General features: G+C 34.7%; 1 protein-coding gene across 3 annotated transcripts in view; it reads right to left on the reverse strand.

Annotated features, from left to right (window-relative positions):
* FER (FER tyrosine kinase) overlaps window positions 1–22,430 on the reverse strand; it is a 153,981-nt gene that overhangs the window by 29,439 nt on the left and 102,112 nt on the right. For all 3 annotated transcript variants that reach the window (XM_021524773.4, XM_021524774.4, XM_085566655.1), the window contains 3 exons: window positions 21,554–21,669; window positions 19,922–20,016; window positions 6,147–6,270 (listed from right to left, as the gene is read on the reverse strand). In XM_021524773.4, coding sequence (XP_021380448.1) covers window positions 6,147–6,270; window positions 19,922–20,016; window positions 21,554–21,669 — 335 coding nt within the window. The remainder of the gene's footprint in view (window positions 1–6,146; window positions 6,271–19,921; window positions 20,017–21,553; window positions 21,670–22,430) is intronic.

The raw sequence follows: 22,430 nt of genomic DNA on the forward strand, positions 1-22,430 counted from the left end.
TTTTTTTCCCCTTAATGCTTTCAGATTAGATTCATATAAGCTCACTAAAGAAAAAAATAATCACACTACTCAAATACGATCTTAGACAACCAGAAATACTAATTTAGAACTGATCCAAATTTAATTGTAAATGTACTTCTCTAGGAGCAAACCACACTTACCAATGTGACAGCAGGAAAAAAAATAGAGGCAGGAATCTCTTAAAAATCTATTCTTAAAAGCTGAAACCTGGTATATAATACTCTATAATCAATTGCAAAATGGCAAGCTTAGAGAAATCTAGCAGTGTTCCGCTGCCTGTCCTAGATGACAAGAGTTGGAGTGCCCCATATTAGTTATTTTACGGTTGGAAACTCCTCATTTTGAGTGAAAACATAATTTCCTGGCTCATCTGAAAGCAGTGACACATTTGTCTTTATCAATATTATGGTCTGAAATGCAGTTTTAATAGCCACTGATGAAAGAAGGATCATGGCAGACCAAGTACCCCAACAGCACCCACAGAGTGCTGGCATTAATGTGCTGAGAGGTGAGCAGCACCACTCTTCTGGAAACAGTGCTTCCTTTATTTGTTTAGCAACAGCTGGGAGTCCCAAGAGCAGCTCTCTGAATTCAGTTTATTTTGGAAAAAGTTGGCAGACAGATCCTTATTACCCACAACAGAACTATGAAAAGGAGAGTTTTTGTAATCTTGCAAATGGTTCTTTCATTAGTACCCGTATGACCAACGGAACAAATAAAAAACAATAATGTGTATAAAACTGGCAATGCTTTAATTGCACAATATCTTTATAATCTAATAAAATAGTCAGTGGAAATACTCATTATGGTGAAAAACTCTTACCAGTTAAAATGCAACGGAGAAGGTTGCATAAGGCATGACCATATTAAGAAATAAAAGCTCAACACATGGTGATGTGCTGATCAAACTCAAAGTTAGTGTAAAAAATACTTTATAGACATGGCAGAGTAAATTTTAGTGGATTTTAAAAAAAATTAATAATATATCTTATATAAAGTGGCCTGCAGAAAGTAACAGTTCTTCATCAAATTTCCATTTGTTTTTATCTTTAAACAGAATAGAAATATTTCTAACATTTAGATTGGAAAAAAATGCTTTGAAACCTCATTTTATATAAAGCAGAGGCATCTTCTTATAAAAAAATGATCAAAACTATGATTATTCACTACATTTATGGGATGTATTGACAATAGCACTGACAATTCTCTCAAAGACTTACTCATTGAAGCACAATCAACAGATATTATCAATACAGTAGTACATATTTTTTCATTCAGTCATAAATAAATTTTCTGTGAAAGAAAGCTATAGAAATGGAATCTCACATCATAGTTTTATACATGTAATTCCAACGGAATAATGAAAAATTAATAATGGCACATTAATCCTTGCAATAAACCTCAGAGAGTTGAGGTGGTTTACCACCAAAATGTTGCCTTTCTTTCTAAGTCATACACTAGCAGAGAAAATTACAGAAACTGCAATAAAGGCCTCAGGCATTGCAACTGGCCAGGAGGAAATGCAATATTCAGAGAAACGAGTGCCCAAGCTGCTGCAGAACAGAACCAAAGCTGTCATTCCAGGGAGCATGGGGTTGTGTGGAGCCTCCCAAGAGCACACACAGAGAAGAGCATCCACAGCATTTAGGCAGAGAAATCAAGTAGACAGGTTGTTCCTCCTCCTTAGGAAGGATACCTGTTCCATTCTGGAGTTAAACTGTCACTCTCTGGCTCCCAGGAGGCTCCAATCCCTCCTGAAACACACAGAACTGAGCAGAACCTTTGCTAAACGGAAAAGGATCGCTTTTTATCCTTTTTGTGGTAGCTGAACTGCTGTTCCATGTAGAAACAGAAGATTCACAGGAAATGAAACACCTCCTTAACTATTTATTATAGTTCTTAAATTCATGGTTATGAAAAGGTTCTGACACTTTTTTTCCAAAATTCTATACATTAGTAGTTACCAGACTTGAGAAGAAAAAAAGCTCTCATAGCAGAGCAGATCAGCTAAACTAGATTACTAGCAGGGAAGCAAGTATGTTCCTAGCAATTTATATGTAATTAAATTAAATGATACATATCTAATGAAAACTGTAAAAATCCTGAATTAATATCCACAGAGTCAGGATTTTATAACACGAAAGTAAACCAGATTTAACACAACACAGGGTTTTTCATAGCTACAAAACCAAGGCAAACAGAAGCAGTAGCAATACAAGTGAAAAATGGAAGAACCAGACTAGAGAACATGATCTTCTTGCCAACCAACATATTTTTAATTCAGAATACAGGAGACTTCCAGAAGATAAACTGATTAACTGAAAGGAAAATTTGACACTGAATGCAGGGACCTTGATCCCTTGTTTCCTCACACTCATAGTGCATCTATTGCAAATATGTCAACCTGATCCTGTAGAAGACATCCCTTCAAATCCAATAAAGTCCAATAAAAATTGCAGCTTCCCTCCTATAGCCCCCAAGACTGCTTTGAAAACAAAACATAAATTATGGACAAATTAATTCATCACATGCAAATCAAAACTGGAAAAGAAGGCCACTTCCAAATGCTTATTAAGCCAACTCAAATCATCACATCTTCATCCTTATCTTCTGTTTCTAATTAACAGAAAAATTGAACTATCTAAACAATAGCATATGGTAAAAATGAAAGCAAGAAACAATTCTTCAACCTCATGTTAATTAAATGGAGATGAAATGACTACATTCTTTTGTGCATGTTCAACCACTCTTTTTATTTTTCTAATAACATCTTTTCATGCAGCTTTTTTTCCCCCTGAGAGTGCAGTCATTTCTGTTCTTTAAAGAGAGAGAGCAAAGAACAAGTGATATCTGGATGCTAGAGGAAATGCAAATGTAGATCAAATAATCATTCAATAATCACTTACATACTAATCTAAGCATTTTCACCTAGTGAAATAGCTAACACATAAAAAAATAGAAAACCAACAGCACATTAATTGTGGCACTGTCCCAGCTGTTGAAAGGGTAAGTTAAAGTGTAATTCAGACAATCTTTTTTGAAATCCAATACAGACTTTCATAGAATTTTAAAATATAAAGGCTAAGGTAGATACTGTAGTTACAACTAAAGACCAGCATTAAAAAAAAAATGTGAATAAACTGATGAGTAGCTCTAATTTTCCTCAGCAGGTAGCCAAATATGCATGGCACTAAATTAGTCACCTAAACTAATAAAAATATATATGTGAGATTCTGAAAAAATCCTTTCTGAATACTGTAGAAAAACAACAGCATGAAGCAAACCACATTCATTTTACTGCAATCTATATAATAGAAACCTTTTCTAACTATACATTACTGATCTTTAAGCAATAGTAATCAAGGCCTACAGTCCTTTAAAGAAATGCAAAGCCTACAGTTTTTTTAACCACTGCTTAATCCATTTCCTCTAGTTAATTTTCTCACCTCTTTTTTACCTGAGAACCACTTTCAGTAGATGAACTTTCTGACAATAAAAGATCAAGTTTAATGCTCTTTCAGACAACCACCACTCTTTTTACAGAGTGCTAAAGCTTCTTCCTGCTATGAATTAAATTGCTCCATTCTCATTTACCTCCTGTCAACATTAAACTTGCACATGACTAATCTGTCCTACCTGACCTAAAAAGGAGGCAGCAAAGACTCCCAGATTCCTTGTACAGACCCTGCAGCCACATGGTTACACTCTCAGTGCTTGGGAAATTCCAGGGGGCTTCTGAGTTAGAGCACCCAAGAACTTGCTCATGGAGCACAACACAGCTTGAATTTTCCCTGCTTTTCTGGGCTCCTGTGGCAGACAGGGGTTCTAGACTGATGCACCTCCAGCTTCTCCCCAGGTTGTCCACAAATCCTGGATCAGTGCTCAAACAGGGAACAGAGCTAGCGAAATTCCGTGTATGCTAAGCCTATCCAATTACAGTTTAGCCATTGGTCAAACACATTTTAGAACTTTATGAGCTACTTTCCCAGAGAAAGCATTTGTAACTAACCTGTGTTAGTAACGAAAAATAAAACCAAACAACACAATTTCCTTTACTGTTACTGCAAAACTCACTAAATTTGGTTGGTTTTCTGCCTGATTCTAGTATTTTCATTATGTTTAACTATGAAATTTAGAAGAATTAACTCATAAATAAAGTAAGCACATGCTATGGCTAACCACATAAAACAAAAAAGAATGTTGTATACCGAAGAAAATAAGACTGGTAAACTAATACTGGCAATGCATATTTTGATTTATAAACCTGCGTGTTTCATAAAAGTAAGAAGTTCTCTTGAACACATGGTTTGCTTGTTTGGTTACCCTAAAACTCTATTTTTATTCAGAATAGGTTTCCTAAAAATTCTGATTTTTTCCTTTAAGGAAAGGGCTAGCTCTCTATGATAACCTTTTGTGGCAGTCTGTGATAATCAACAAATTTCATTAATATTTTAGAAGGTAAAAAGCAGACAAATTTAGATTTGATCAGTTTCAGATTTCCAACTGAAAACTATGAAAAAATTAAATATTCATATGGTAAGACAATACTCCATATATCTTCTCTCTGAACCACATTCTCTAGAACATTATTAGCTTTGTAAACAGATTTTAGGAATAGCAGTTCCTGTTCTCCAATCAGCAGAGCAAATTTCTAGAGATACAGTAAAGACACGCTGTCATCTACAGCTACTAGAACAGTTCTATTTCACACATCTGTGCAGGCATACCCTTTTTACAGTGTTAAAAATTAAAAAAAAAACCAAAAAAACCCCTATAAAGCTATTTATATTTTAGGCAGCACACTACTATTTAGTGAATAAATGCTGCAATTTTTTTTTCAGTAATTGCAATAACGAACTTCAGTTATCCAGTTACTATTTTTATCTTTGCTTTAATTAACTAAGAACACAAGAGCTTAAACAGGAACTTCAGATTTAACACCGATCTGAGTGTTACAGGAATTATTAAGCACTAGAGCATTTATGAGGCTACTGTAAGTTACTAATGCTGTTACTTCCTCTGAATTTTTATGCCATTATATCCTTGACAAACAGAGCCAGGCTGAAATACATTCTGTCATGACAGAATGCTTACAATCCCTTTCTTGGATTTCCCTAAGGGAATTAATTTTATATTGTTTTAGATCATGAGTTTTTCCTCTCTGTTTCTTACTAGATCATGATCTAGAATTGTATTGATTAACCTGATGTGCAGGACTGCAACTGACCCATTCATTGCTGATGAAAATCTAAGAAATACCACTCAGATCTCTGGTAAGAGATTTCACCAGAAAGGTTTTAAATCCCAAATGAACTGATTATGTAAATGAGGTGTCACACAGTTCACCTGTAGATGCTCCACAAAGTGTAAGACATCAACATCAGAAATGAAAACTTGTTCTCTGTAATTTTTGTGTGAAATAGATCATCATCATGTTTACATCTCATATTTTACACATAGCACTAAGCAGGATATATACTATGTGTATATGTGTATGTATATATATAATGTGCTATTCTGCGAGAACAAAACAGGTGGAAACTAATTCCATCCCCTTAGATATAAATGGAGTATAAACAGCAATGGCAGAGTCAAACTGGAGAAGACACAAGAAAAAGGAATGGTACTAACAGAAATAAGAAACTCCAACAGTATGATGACCCATAATCTTCCATCTCTCAGAGAGAGTAGTTCAGGCAATTAATATTTTAATATACAGAACTTCAGCTCTTAATACTTAAGGCATTAATTTAATACCTTAACTTCTCTGTTGGCCCAGCATTTGCACATTTCAGACATGACATAAGCCTCACAGACTGCTTCTTGCTATGATTCATTCTCACTGCATGAATCAGGCTCCTTATAATGCATATCATGGTGAAAAACAATTTTTAACTTCTATTAGTAGCACCAAACTACAGACATCAAATAATGTAGCATTTCTTTGTTACCCAAATAACTATTTGAGTTAGACAAGAAATAATAACCAACTCATCAGAAAAAGTATTTTTTTGTTTGAAAGAGCTGGGTTCACTTCTGTGATAGTAAAGACCATACACCTTTAAACATCTTGCATTTCTACTAAGCAAAGGTACACTAGTGAGAAATAAAAAAATCTTCCTTACCTATGTATACAATTTTTAGATTCAAGATATGCCATACCAGAGGCAGCATCTAATGAAAATTTCACCAACTGTTTGGTTTTCAGCTCATCCTTCTTTTTTCTTAGGAATGACAGGAAATCACCTCCTAGAAAATAAGACAGATGGAAAGTGAGACAGACTGATAGGATATTCACATTTCTCTCTCAAGATCAAAGTGCAAGATCAAAGAAAATGCAGGTTATTAGCTGTTATCTTCATCCCAACAGTTTAAGGCTAGTCCAAGAACAAGGAAAGAACTCATCTTTCAAAAATATATTTTCCCTTAAATATTAGATGCTTGAAAATGAAAATTGCACAGCATGCTTTTGATACACCTAGTCTTCACCAGTGTACATTAAATACAGACTCAAAAACTGTTAACAAAAAACCTGATCATCTGTGATACATACTCATCTCTAATCACAGAATTACTAATTGTGAATTAAGAGGTTATGTCCTATTAGCTACATGAAATTACTTTTAAATTAATCATTTGCAGTGATGCTTCTCTAATTCTACACTGATGTGTTGAAGGAGTAACAAAGTGTTTTCTTCTTGGGCAGTGACTGGACATTTGACCTGGGCAGTGGAAGGTGAACAGTTATTACTCTGCCTTCAGAGGAGCAAAGCCACTGTCCTCTCATCTGAGAAGTGTGAAGGATCAGGGTGGAGAATTTCCAAAAAGAAAACTGTTAGCAAAAAAATATTCCGAAAAACTGATTTAGGACAAAGATAATCTGGAAGAATATTATACAAACACTGCAAAGCCATGTTCTAACTGACATAAATGTATTAAAAGACTTTTCTAAAATATATTTTATTATTCCAGGCAAAGAAAAAAAAATCACAGCAAACCTTTTCATATCACACAATTATTTGATAGTGAGTAGCGAGTTATTGCTCCAGTATTTGTTTTTGTTCATTTAGGACTGAATTGACTATTAGAATTTGTTCTTGCAAGCTGTTACACAATTTTATATATTGCCTTTTGTTAGGAATAGGAAATGATGGTATTATATTAAAAGTTACAGATGCGATTTCCCTTAAGAGGCTATCTATATTTATATTTCATAGTGTAAGAAATAAAGGCAATATTGAAGAAAAAAGTCAGATGTTATGAAGTGTTACTGCAATACCTTCAGACATTATGGGGCAGCTGCCCTTTACTCTCAGACTGGGTAACACACAGATGGGAGAGCAAGAGGTGACTGCATTGCCTTGACTCTAAAGCTAATCTGAAACACCCTACACTGAGTTTTAAACTCCACTGAAAAAGGACAGATGACTACTACAAACTGGACTGGGTAATAATACCTTTTATTTAATCTGAGAGGTTACTGACACAGTCTGGTAACTGGTGAAAAGCAGGTATTGCCAGTGGAAAGTAAGATAAACATTCCAATAACTAATGTGTCATTTCTTGCACATGTAAACAGAGTTGTTCTAGCTACAGCAGACAGCTAAAAAAAACTTTTAAGCAACTCACCCCTCAAACACACACAACAAGCTGATGAAAATTTTGTTATTTATGTGCTGAGACCTCACTGCTTTCTATGCAGGAATCATCTTTGAATGAGAAAGTATGACTAAAAGCCTTTATGAAAAGTATGACTACAAGCCTTCTTTACAAGCTGTGGCATTACTTGAATAAGAGCAATCAAGGCAGCTCATAAAAATACATTTAAGACCTTACAAGACATTTAAGATCTTAAAAAAACTCTACAGTGAATCAACCAATGTTTCAATATTGAAGATTAAGAATTGCTAGCAACTTCCTGTAGAAAGAACTGAAAAGACAAGCTCAGTTTGATATTTTGGGAAAACAAAATAAATAAAAGACCAAATGAATGAAAAAGAAAACAACACAAACATGCAAAAAAAGAGAAAAAAAACAAAACAAAACAAAAAAAACTGGCAGAAACAAATCCCCCCAAATTCTTGCAAATAGTCTCTACTTAAAAAAACGTGCTGTAACAACATCAATGTAAACTATATTTCTTACAATTCATATGAATTCTTTGTATAAATAAGTTAATGCTCTCCACAATCAACAGTTAAACTATCTGTTCTCAAGTAACAAGGTATTGAAGACAACAAGGAAACTTAAAACAAACTTTAAACAAAAGAAATCCCAACCATATCCATTAAAAAAATTTAAAATAATACCTGTTACAAATTAGTTTCCAATATGCTCAGGCAATCACATTAATATCCCAAGTTTTAACAATTTATTTCTGAATGATATTAAAAGCTTCTCAGTTCCTAACATTAGAATATGTCAAATTCACAACGCACAAGCCCTTTACTTGCTAATGCAATTCACATCCAGCAGGAAGTGATTTAGACTTGTTTATTTTCAGAGCTGGCATGCACTGTATGAAATTCTAGTTTCCAGCAAAAACAGCACCATACGTCAAGGTGTATACAGTGCACTAGATGCCTATCACCAAATTGTAATTACATTACTTTAATCTGTCTCAGGGTTTTCATGCTCTGTTTTCCTTTTTGTGTCCTTGCATAGAAATGGCAAAAACATCTTCTAATAAATATTCTGTTTAATATTAATTTAAAAGCAGTGTTAGTAGCAGACAAAATAAAAGAGCCAACTAACAACCATCTCACTCTGTACAATATATGTAATGTTTAGTCTAAATCTGATTATCCTCATCATTGTGATACTAACATAGGCTGAAGTATCTGTCCCTTAAGTAGCAGTTACTCCTCAGTAAATTCTGACTTTTACTGTGGTCAATGTTCCAACTATTCATCTTCACATCAAAGCATCCACATGAATATCTCCAAGACTAAATTAAGAGTATTTCCTTACAAACTCTTTAGTACAGAGCAGTGGTTAGGTAATATCTTTATTTACTTTTAAAAATAAGTTTTAATGTGAAAAGCCCTAATTCACTATTTGCAGCACATTGTGTCAGAGTATTATTTCCAACGTAATAGCTGTTGATAGAAATGAAATAAATAGACTAATGACACTAGAAAGACTACATAATAATAAGCAATGATTTCTTTTTTATGTGGAATTTTCACTGTATTCTGCACAGCTCCCTGTTATTCCAGTTAATGGCCCACAACACCACTAGAAAATGATGTATGCTCTAACAGCCCTAAGAATTACCAAAAAATTAGACCATTATATATATATATATATAATCACCTAGCAGAGATGGCTTGGCATTTTTGGTTTACAAGAGTATATATAACAGCACTTTAGCCCCTTCCTAATAAAACATAATTATTTTACTAAATAGAGGACAAAATGTAGTTCATAAGCAGAAGCTCCATGAGAGCAGCCTGTTATAACTGGGTTTCTGAACACAGCCGTTTGTGTATTTTGCTGTGAATAGCAACTATTTCTCATTACATGCTGGAATTCCGAGAATGTGAGAATACCACATATCAGCAATTCCTAGTGTTGGCTGTGCTTTACAGCATAAACTTCTTGTACAATAAGTGGCATATCATGGTAATAAAACACTTCACTCCTCTGCACACAAAAAAGCAAGCTTAGGAAGAGGAAAAAAAAACAACCTGTGATTTATGAGAAGAAACCAAAATGCAAGAAACAACAATGAAAAATGTTAAATAGGTTTACAAAGTGTTTTGTTATGGCAATCTCTGATTTGACTGGCATTTATAATCAACTGCGATGACATATTTCAGTGTTTTCCTAAGCTGGTGTCCACAGTGACAACTACCTACCTACTCTAGGCATTCTCGGCATCATTCTGACAACAATTCTGAACACAACTAAAATGTATTTTGAAATGATGATGGGAAATCTCACACTGAATTGGTATACATTCATTGCTTATATATTGTATCTCTAGCTAGCATCCTAATAATATTATAAATAATTATACAAATATTAATAAATGTCGTAATACAACATCAATGATTACAAATGACAGGAAGTTATATGTATTCTTACTCACATATAAATTTTAATAATGTGGGGTAATTTCCTTTGTTAAACATCCTTTTGAACTATGTTTGTTTAAAGAGGTTGCTTAATTTTTCTCATATTTATACACACATTCATCACACAGGTGCACCTTGCTTGTGGCCACACATCCTAAATGTCACATAACTCAGGGGAGCTTTAGGATTCCGTATTCCTAATTACTTTACAGGCCATTGCAATATTATTGAAATTATGTTTATCTGTACCTGCATGTATTTATAAATTTAAGAATTTAAATGGTCAATATTCCAAGTAGCCTTAAAGCAATTTAGAATTTCCTTTATAGCCCATTTTAATTCCATATAAATGAGATTAAAAACACAAGCCCAAATTAAAACTATGAACTTAAAATAGTAAACATGCATCTCTAGGGAATTCTAGGAGATATGTTTTTTAAGTATGTAAGAAGCAATTTGACAAACTGTTTAAAGTACAAGGGTTTAAAAATGTTAAAACACTTATTTTTAATAAAGTACTGTGCCTTCACATTTCAACTAATGCATAACTTATGTGCAGTGCAGTACTTCAACTTTTTTGTTCTTTTATTTTATATATGTAGTAACAGAAACTATACATAAACCCAAGGTTTACTATTCTAGCTGCATACAGATTACTATTGTGATATCCAGTTAAAACTTTATTTTTCCTGTTAAGTACAGCAAACAGAAGTTGTTATAACTATGAGAAGTGCTGTCAATGCAGTATTAACAATGGCAGTAATCAAGAATGTGTAGGAACAGCTGTATGTGAAAACAAAAGATGAAAAAAAAAAATTAAACTAATAGTGTGCATTGAGAGACAAGGACAGGAGCAGCAGCAGAGAAGTAAGCACAGAGAAAACGTGCTCTGGATGACTTTTTAGCAGACAACCTGTGCTGAGACCAGAACAAAGATGATTCATGAGCACAAAATAAAACTGCACTGTGATGAAATGAAGATGAGAAGGTTACAACATATTTATACGTGCTATTTCACTTCCTTTCAATCGGATGACAGACCACAGACATATGATTATCAAAATAAATGAAATATTGACAATGCTCAGCAGTCCTGCTTTAGATTTCTGGCAGAGCAAATAAAGTAGAGCATGATGCCAATATCCCATGTGACATAAGTGCCTGTCCAAAACAGAGTCTGTCATCACCTGTCAAGAAGAAACCAGAAATCATAGTGAGACATCAGCAGCTAGCGTCCCTTGTCTTCTGTGATGCCAAAACAACACTATCCAGACTAATTGGACTCTTTATATTTTAGTATTGTGGCTGTAAGGATATCCTTTGTGAGTGCAGAATAAAGCCTACTTCAGAAGCTACCTGAAAGGAGGACCTCCCCAGGAAGTCTTCCATTCTTCAGTAAATAATTCCTGCAAACTGAAAATGCTCAAAAATCCATAATCAAAGGCCTCAAAAAGTATTGCAGATTACAGAGACACTATAGCTGATGTGAAACAGAATGTACCTGAAGAACACAGTTTTTAAATCTAAACAACAATGAACAACACAAACACATTAAATAGCTACTATAGTAAAAACTGTTATAGGCAAAGTAAAAAAAAAACTTAATAACAAGAAAAATAAATAAATTGAATACAGAGGTGTTTGCAACTACCAAAACACTTCAATAATTTTTTTAATGCTTAGTTGTTTTTATTCAGTTTAAAATGGATTTTCTAGTTTAACCTATTTGCTGATTTGATTTTGTACAATATTGATACAAAATATATTAAAATCAAAGCTGAAAACATGTGAAGAGATAAAAATCCAACTGTAGCCTGAAATGCTAATATAAAAGCAGACCAGAGCTTTGGTCCTCTTTGACTAAATAGTAGCTCTGAGTCAAAAGGAATTTTTAATCACCCTCACCTTCACCCTACCAAAGGAATCTGACTTTTCTCAATAATCTGGAATCCATGAATTAAGAGGGAGGAAGAGACCCATGTGCATTACAGGGCTAGAGCAAGGCAAGGAAGAAGAAGCAGGGTCTGTATGTAATGTGTGCGTGTACTGCATGAGGGCTGGTGAGGAGAGGGAAAAGTTGGACACATGGAGAGAAGGAATCCATGGGAATTGTCTGGCTATTTGAGTGAAATGCCCAACAGGCATTTCACTCAAAGAAGGCACAGGCAAAAGCACAAGTTGCAGACACAGAGACAAATCAAAATGGAAGCTGGAAACTTAAGAGGATAAGTAAGAGAGAGAAAACCTAGAGAAGCAGACATGTCTGTGTGAAGAGGAACTAGGCAGACAGAAGGTGGCTGCACTGACCAGAAATAATGAGAAGATTACTTACGTGACTAGAGAAAAAAAACAGAACTGAATAGAAAAGCCAGACAGTCATTACTACTTTATCTTATCTCTAACTGGAATTTGATGGATCTTTTTTTTTTTTTCTGTTGTTGTATTGATTTTGAACAGTGTGCAGTAAAGACTCAGGATGTGACTGCAAGATAGGATGCAGATCTGAAATCTGCCCACAAAAGACAGCTATAGAGGATATACAACCAATAGGTGAGCTCATACAAAACTTTATTAAGGGGCTCTCTAAAGAGAAGCAATTAGAAAAAAACCATGAATGATCTCTACAGAGATCTCACTGCCTCCAAAGTAGGAAAGACAAAAAAACCACACTGAAGTAGAAAACATAGTAGCTGAATCACACAATGTGAAAGTGAAAGTTCAGCACCAGTCAGCATTCCAAGCCTGTGCATGAAATCAGTGGCACCTCAGAGACAGGAGGTCTAATCTAAGGTTCAAGTAAGTCATGATATAAATGTACTTCAGCTGCTTTTAGCATCTAGTCTCCTCTATTTAAAATAATTAATTTAGCATAAAAGCTCAAGATAATATGGATATTGAATTTCACAATAAAAAATAAATTATAAACATCTCAGAACTGAGTTTTTAGGTATAAATGGGTTTACTGGCTCTAGTGCAAGTAACAAGAAATGCACCAAGTCAACTGTGATTTGGTGCTATACTCTGAATTATCACTACATGCAGAAAATAAGAGCAATTTCACAATAGTTATTTAAGATTTAGTAAGTTGTTTCAGCTCCTCAGTGCAGCCTATAATGGATCTTCATGCCCTGGAGTTCTCTTTTCCAAGAAAGGCCAAAAAGTGAGCCTAGTAGGTACCACACTTTATTTACACATGTTTCTGACAAAACACACCCTGCAGGAGTTAAGTGCTCTAATACACAGAAAGTAGCAATGGAATTACATTTCAGAAGAAAGGGAGTGAATAAACCAAGCCAGACCAAAGCTAAATGCAGGTAGGACAGCATGAACAGGGTTCAGAGGTAACCCCACACTTGGGTAAGAATCATAACCCCTTGGGTTGGAGAAGACTCCCAAGATCATCAATTCCATCCTTCAAACATCACTATGCCCACCAAGCCATATCTCGAAGTGCCACGTTTAGCCATTCCATGAGCACTTCCAGGAGCAGTGACTTGGTGCAGGCACAACAGAAATGGCCATGCTCATTCTGGGTGTGCCTGGGAGTCAGGGCACTTCACATCCAGCTGGATGTGCTGGATCTGAGCTAGTAAAACCTGCCACCTCTGATTTGTTTCTGCATCAGTGGCACAGGCAATTTGCATCCCAAATGATTCTGAACAGACCTCTACAGGTTACCTTATCCAGCTGCAAAGACAGAACTTGTGACCTTGCTGAACTCCCCCTTGGAAGCTGGATACACATGCCTGGATATAAGCTGAGTATAGCTTAAACCTAATTCTGACAATCTTCTCAGGCTATTAGATTACTGAGTATTTCCATAGCTGTTTACATGTACAGGCATAGCTCTACCTCTTTCCAGCTGCCAGCATTGAGAACAATCCAACATGAGGTAGCTAAAACAACGAACACAAACTCACTGTTAAGTTAAAAAGGAAATTGCTTTTTTTAAAAGCATGTATCTATTATCAAAGGAATTATCTGATGGTATCAGGAGTGTACACTGGTACCCCAGTGAAATGCAATGAATTAGCAGGAGAATGAAAAATGTCTGTGCACACACTGGGGAGAGGGGATCAGAATCAGATCAGAGCAGATCCCTGCTAGAACAGACTAAATATAGTCTGTGGCCACAGAATGGATGAAAAGCCAAGAGACAACTGCTGAGAAACTGTTTAGAACTATCTGAGGCAAGGATCTGGTACAGAAAGTTTTCCAGTTTTCATAATATCATAATATATAATATCCTCATCATAGATCATATTAGCATAATGCATATGCTAGAGGAAGCTGTATTAAGAATCAAGAGACAAGACAGACACTTCAATTGCCTATATTTGAATGCCTGACCTAGCAGAAATTAAATTATTCCAAAATATTCTTGGGGTTTTAATTTTAACTATGTTGGTTATGAAAATGTTTAAATATACAGAAACCTGAAACAGAGAAAGTAGGCTATTAACTTGAGATTAAACATTTCAGTTTCAAAAAGGATCAGGTCACAAAACATGGGACTTCAAGCTTCCATCTACTATCTGTAATCAAGTACTGGAACACACCAAGATGTTTGCATCTACTTTTAATTAGACAATTTTTCAAAGAGAGCTGGTGCAAGCATGAGGATGGTGCATATCTTGCAGATTCTTTGCTGGAGGGACAGAGGCACTGTGGAGGATTCTACAAGATAAACTGCTGAAATAGTTGCATAAGTGGTAATTGCACCACAGGATTCCATACCTATCCTCAAAACACCCCATTCTAGAGCATGTATTTCAGGGACACATCACATTCTTACCTCTAAATTAAATTCTCCTTTCAGAACTAGCTAAGATACAAGTAAATTGAAATTGACATAAAGAAGGAGAAGCAAGAATGTTGTAGCTTAGGTTTTCTTTTTGCTTCTTACAGATTACATTTGGTCTTGATTTGTTCTTCCCCTAAAGGAAGAGGAAAAAACATTCAAATTTTTAATGGCACTCCTGCAGTTCCTTTTTGATTACAAGGGAGAACTGATGATAAATTATAAGCAAATGCAGTTAAAAGATTCAGCATACTGCAATGAATTAAAACACAATTTGTTACCCATGATCACTAAAAGAGAAGTTTGGGCCAGAAACGTAACAGTTAAAAAGTTAAAAGTTAAAAAGGGTAAAAGAGAAGGGGGTTTTAGTTTCTTTTTTTTCTGTCTTTTTTCATGAATAGATGTTGAGTTGACTCTGAGAACAACAGGAAGCAGGCTCTGTAGTCCCTTCAGCATTTTCCTGATAAATCTTCTCCACACCCCAACAAAATTCAGCATTTGTCTCAGTTGTCAGTCTGGACTCTGGCAGTATTCCAGGCAGTCTTTTTAATCATCATATAAATTTGCTAAAAATGAGCTGTTGTGAAAACTCCTTATGACCTGTGTGGCCTTAAAAGACAATGGCAAATAGCTCTTTCACTGTTCTGAATACCAAAGTAGTTCCTCGTAATTATTTCTCCTTCTTCAGTTTTAAGGTCAACAATAAAGCACAGAAATCCCACCAGGACAACAGACACAGAGCAAAGAAAAATTAATAAATTAACACAGAAAATATGAGTATAATCCTTCAGTTTTTAGATTGACTTAGCATTACAGGAAAGTAACATTATTACAGAGCACTATAAACTCTTATACGGAATTCTGCTCTGTCTCATGTGGGAAACAATCCCTGACAAAGGATTATCTGCATTAGAAAATTTCAGTGGTTGCAAATATGCAGCAATTCCCCTTGAACAGCTTTAAGATTCATGTTTCAAATTTACTGCATTACTTTTCAGTCAGGTCAGTCAAGTCCATGGAACAATATAAACTCACAGCTCTATACTACCATAAGCATTTGGGGAGTCTCAACATACAGGATTTCTTTCCCCAAAATTAATTAGCAATTAAATTAAAATTTTAACATCTACTATCTTTCTTAGGATTAAACTGCATACTTAAACTGTATCACAACAGATTAATAAAATGTTACTCTATTCAGTTATGAAACAGTGCAGTATTCTTATTTTTAGATCAGAAGATACCAGAAAAAGACTCCAGCAAATGTGACCTTTGCAACAAACCTTATCAAACCTATCTTAGAGAGCATTTCAGTATAAAGCAGTAAAAGTAAAGAGGAATATTCCAAAGAAAATAACCTATAGCAACCTATACAATGTTCAGAGTCCTTCAACATACTAACATGTAGCAACAGTCTGATTTATCTAAGCAGCAGTCTTCTTAACAGTCCTAATATTTTCAAACTAGGAACAACAGTTGTCATAGAGAAAAAGTCACAAGTCATAGAAAAGAGGACATCTCTAGGTAAATTCTCCCTTAAGAAAAAAAATGTTTTAATAGAAAGATAGTTCCCAAGCAGAGTTGTTTTCTCATTTCTTAGTGTACTAAAAATTTCACAGAAGAAAACCAGGGCACTGTAAAATTCATGGGGTTTTATTATCATATGGTAGTTGAAAAGCCATCCAGCATCCAGGACTAGGCCCATACAAAGATCAGGGCTGTCTATCCTTTTAGTCAGTATTTCAATGTCATTTAGGTAAAAAATAGTAAAATAAATTATTTGCAAGAGTGCCTTAAAGGTTATGGCAAATTTATCCATTATGCAATCATAAAAATTTATAAATCATCTGCTTGACTAGATTCCTTTTTCACAGAAGCTAGCTACCATAACTTAAGCCTGCAAATCAGATATGTGTATAGATCTCAACTTACCAATACATAAAACTTGTGTAAGAAAAATAGTAACAGTTTACTGATTCATTTTCCATGGCTTTTGGTAATTTTGGGAAGGGGAGAGAAGGAAAGGCAGGACAATTTCTTTAAGATTTAAAAAGATATATATCTTTTAGCAACTCTGCAAGTTTCTGAATGGTGGTTTTAGGCCACATTTCTTGCATATATGTAACTTTTGATATATACATGAAAGAAATTGCAATTTAGCTTATGTTTATATATGACAAAGAACGTTATACTTAGTTTATTTCTTCAACAATTAAAAGAATAGTTTATAGTAAGCAATACCAAATATAAAGTCTAAATAAATAAACAGTGCACACACTCTGCTTACAAGATGTTCCTTCCTACTTGTAGAGTAACCTGCAGAAAGACCTGTAGGACAAAACTCAGAAGAAAAGAGACCTGGCCCTCTAAAAACCCAGACACTGGCAGGGAGATCAGCTGCATTTTCCTGTAGGTGCATCCCTTAAAGAGAGCTCTATATAATGCATACATAGAGTACATTAAGAACTTTCCCTAAATTCTTAATAGATGGACTGTGAAAAGGACCAGGGTTTTCCTTCTGTACTGGAGTACTATGATGGATTGACACTGGGAGGACAAGTACAGCGAGATCAGTATGGCCAACAGCCAGTGAGCAGTAAGTAAAGGATGTTTTTTTCTCACTAATATGTAGTTAGTTGTGTTCAAGGCCAGGTGAAGTGGGGGTCTGAGCAACCTGTTCTATCAAGAGATGTCCCTGGCCCATGGCAGGGAGGTTGGAACTGGATGAATTTCAAGGCCCCTTCCAAGCCAAATTCTATGATTCCATCTATCCATAATATGCAACATTGTTTATTATTTCACCTAATCCTTCCTACATCACCCATCTTGACATTTCTTTATCATTGGTTCTTACTATAGGACACATACAGGACATGTCACTTACGCCAACACCTCTCACACCACCCACTCAAGGGTCTACTGCAAAGAATAATTTTTTTTGACAGCTTTGTTTCTCTGTTATTTGCTGGCGACATTTGGGCTATTTTTGCATGTAGCAAAGGATAGACATGTAATTAAATCTGCAACATTTCTTTACTGTTTTCATTGATGTCTTTATCCATATGCATGGTTTTACATCCCATTTACACCTGCAACAAAGATATCTCTCAGAGCCATTTTATGACAGAATCACTAACAGAGTAGCATCTCTCTATATAAAATGCTAAGTTTCAATATACATTTCTAATACCTGAATAAATTAAGACTCTAATTTGAAATCAGAATTTGGAATGCAAAGCAGAATTAACTGCTATGGAACCACACCATAGGAGTCTCAAAAGACACAGTAGGTGTACGGCTTATGTGTATTTGGGATATAAAAGTGGCAGAAAATTTGCAAGCATTAGACAGGAGTCAGAAAACACAGGAGAAATCCCTTATTTTATGAAGATGCTTCTAATTTTATACTCTGAGAAAAAAACTGTCAGACATTTATAAATTACAGGTGTTCTTAGCCATACATCCACAGAACACAATTCTAAGTTGAAACTTGACATTTTTAGTTATTAAACAGAATGTCAGAGTTAAACTGCTTAAACACCTTCAAGCATAAACACATTTATGACAAAACAATGAAGATACTGAGAAAGTGTAGTGTCAAGTGGAAGACAATTTTATCACTATCCTACTCCTCAAAAGGCAGTGTTAAATACCAAGTCAGAGTACTATTAACTATCATTTTTTGTAATCTCATCCAAACTTGTCACTAGATAAAAAAAGTAACATCAGAATCACTGCTTCTCTACTCATTTAAGTGATTTGGCATTTCTCTGGCATCTTTATGTTTTCTGTGGTCAGCCTTTGGTGTGCCAAGATGGAAGAGGAAGTGGGGAAAGTGTGATGACTTGAAGGCAGTCCCTTGTTTATCAGGGCCTGCAGGCAGAGCAGCCAGCCCAGGGAGTTTACAGACCATTGAAACAGGGCAACAATTCTCTTTGCAAGAAGCTTCTTTCTCAAGCAAATTCAATCCCAAGAATGTTTGGATAGACTTGAACTGCAAAATAGGCATAAGAATCAGAGGAAAGTTCTAACTCAATTCCTTCTTACTTGCATTAGCATGTTTCAACAACTTGTACAAGGCTCTGAAAAACCTGAACCAGAATGACAAAGGTGTTAAAAGATCAGGATTTACTTTTCAGAGATGTCTGATGAAGCTGATTGCTAAAGTACCCTTTAAAACTGAGGACACTGCTTTCATTCTCAATTTAATAAAGTTAATAATGCATACAAATATAATAATCTAATATAATCTAATTTAATAAAGGCAGAAAACTCCACAAGGTCAAATATTTCATCAGTGCTCTCACTCTAAAGCCAGCATTCAAGAATTATAAGCAATCCAAGTCTTCCTGAATAAAAAGGTTATTGAAGCAGTTTGCTGTAGAATTTTGAAGATAAATCCAGTGATATATAGAACAAATACAGTGTTGCATATTAAGCAGTACTAGAGGCTACCAAATCAACACATTTTCCAGCTGCTGAAAAAAATCAACAAAGAGGCAAAATTGCCCAAAAGCTGTTATCATGCCAACAATTAGAAATTCACTCCAGCTATTGCTGAACAAAATGAACCCAATTCCAAAAATAAATCAAGAGCAACCCTAAAACCAAACAATACACTCTGATAGAGTGTAAAATGTATAATAATAAAGGTAACCCAAACAAGAGTTATTAATATTGAGATATTAATACATGAAGTTTCTTCGAATACTTAATATTCTCTACCTAACTCTGTTGTTAAAGGAAATAACATTTTATATCTTATCAGGAGAATAATGAAGCTTGTTGTATTTAAAGGCTACAGTAAAATTCTCAACACACTTTTGGAGCTCAACCACTCCAAAGCTAGTAAAACTAGCATTTCCAAAGATTTGCAACACAAGCGACTTTTGAGGTCAGTCACAACAAGGCAGACTAAGACAAATAGAAAACATTCACATTACATTTCAAATCATTTCACATTACGGAAACAATGAAACCTATGGAAATATGCTGCAAAAAGAAGGAAAAAAATAATTACCTGGAACAAGTTCCATAACAATATATATAGGCTGTCGTTGAGTGCAAACTCCTATAAGTTTTACAATATTAGGATGGTCATATTGTTTGAGTATTCTGAAAAAAAGACAAGTTTATTATAGTAATGAACTTTACTGTACAGGCTGATTAAACAGGAAAATATCTTAAACCTTTAATGTTACTTTAATGGAAGATGTCATTATTGTTATCAAAGGAAAAAACATCATGACTGTTATCAAAATCAATATAACAGATCAATCATTACTGTTTGAAATGAAAATCATAACTGAGTCACTAATAAATCAAAACTTATTCTCATTGTAATCTTACCAGTTGTCTATGTGACATTTATCTATATAACTGAAAAACGGCCTGACAGAACCCTTGTATTTAATCAGAATTTCAGTGGTGGACCAGAAGCAGAGCTACATCAAAACAGTATGCACAGCTTGCCTGTATGCTTCCCTGCTGCACTGTTCAACAGCTCACTTGTTCCAATTTACTTTGAAAGATTAATTAATCCAGTAAGTTTTAGAAGACTATAAGGACATCAATTTTGATAATTAAATGAACAATTTATATATTTTGATAAAATGCTTTAATAAGAACATTTCCAGCCTAAAACAGCATGGTATGATTTGTAAGTCAAAAGAAGAGCAGTACAAAATTCTACAGAGACCTTGTAACTTAAATGTTTCTTCTGATATTTGCTGACTCAAAGCACCTCCTCTTTTTCCCTTTTTCCCAGAGATCAAGATTAAAATACTAACATGTTTAGCGAAAAATAACACATTCCATTTTTTCAGACAATTTCTTCCCATTAGTGTCAAGCTGCTTAACAAATGACATATCTCTGCTGTTGCCAAGTTACAAGTTTTTAAAAATTATTCAGTAGATAGGGTGGCTGATATCCTCATTCTATAAATGCAGATAAATGCAGATAGTATCTTTTATTTTCCAATACTGATCATACTAGCTTGAGAGTGGAAATTACAACATATGAAGCTTCATAGCAAGAAGGAGCAAGGTAGTTTATCTCAAGACAGCCCTCTCCCTGGAGTCTCAGAATCTACCTGAGCTGGCACTCAGAATGCTTTGCACATTGTGTCATGACTGTAATTTGGAAAATAAACATATCATCTTATGCTGATTGACACAGTATAAAATACCTCTACTGAAGCAAACTCTTCTTACAAAGAGAAAATTACTAAATGGGGTCTATACCCCACTAAGTAATCTGGGCACATTTGATCACCTCTACCAGCCATGAATATAATGCAGATGTTAGGCCTGGTATAATCACATTTAAATTCTTCCAATCTTCTAATCTGAATCCTCATGGCACATCTTAGAAGTTTTAAATTAAAGCACTTAAGACAACAAAATTTTATTTTACAGGCATGGCTTGCTTTGTCAAAAAGATGGTTTCAGCAAGCAAAAATACTACTGCATTCACACATTAAAAATGCCAAAGTTTAGTTACCAGGGAGACAGCTGTGGAATATACTGAGGGAGAGAAAGGAAGGAAAAGTTTTACTACTTCTTTTTTTAATTTTTCAGAAGGTCAGGTTTTGTAAATGCATCTGGTGATAAAAACTGAAAAAACTGCTACAAGTAATTTTAGAGAACCTACCTGGCTTCAGACAGAAATTTTATTTTCAGTTCCTGAGGAAGATCTTCTTTGCAAGTTTTTACAGCAACAGGGGTTTTATCCTTTAATGTTCCTTTATACACCTCACCAAAATTACCCTGAAATCGGGACAAAAAAAAATCATTCTAGGTAAATAAAATCTTAATGAATTGCCAGAAAAAATAATGCAGAGAGCATCTGAAAGTGGACTAGAACTCTGGAATGTGTTTATGAAGCCAAATGAGATTTTCTTTCAGTATCTGCCCTAACCAAATCCGTTCACTCTGACATAGTACATCTATTATATGGACACAGCATATGAGTTCTGTTTTGACCTTGCTGGAAAGAGGAAAAAAAAAAACCATTAATTAAGTAATTAGAATTTTCTCATAAAATCTCTTAAAAACTTTTCAAATCAACTGACATTGATAGTAGTACTTTGTTCGTCTTATTCTTACTCCTGCACACTTGCATTTTCATTTCACTATTGTATTTTGTGAATGGTTTTTAACTTGCAGTCTGGAAGAGACCAAAAACTAATCTCAAAAACTGTGACAAAACATACCAAAATTACATAAACATTCTCCTATATAAGAAAGAAAAAATACAAAATATGAAGAATGAAAACACTGAACATTATTTTTTATCATAAATTAAACCCACTGCAAAATGCATTGTGGTGTATGGTGATCCAGAATTTCTTTAAACTCAAGGTCAGCACTGCTCTATAAAGGCAAATGTGCAAGGCTTCCATTTGGACAAGACTTTAGAAAATAGCTCCTTTTATAATCTGACATTTTAGGTAGTGAACAACATATCCCCAAGTTAGGGGTTTTTTTTAGCTTTCATAGAAGAAAAATGAAGTAACAAATACCACAAA

The sequence above is a fragment of the Lonchura striata genome, chromosome Z (assembly GCF_050655825.1).
Source record: "Lonchura striata isolate lonStrDom1 chromosome Z, ASM5065582v1, whole genome shotgun sequence".
In the NCBI taxonomy this organism is placed as follows: Eukaryota; Metazoa; Chordata; class Aves; order Passeriformes; family Estrildidae; genus Lonchura; species Lonchura striata.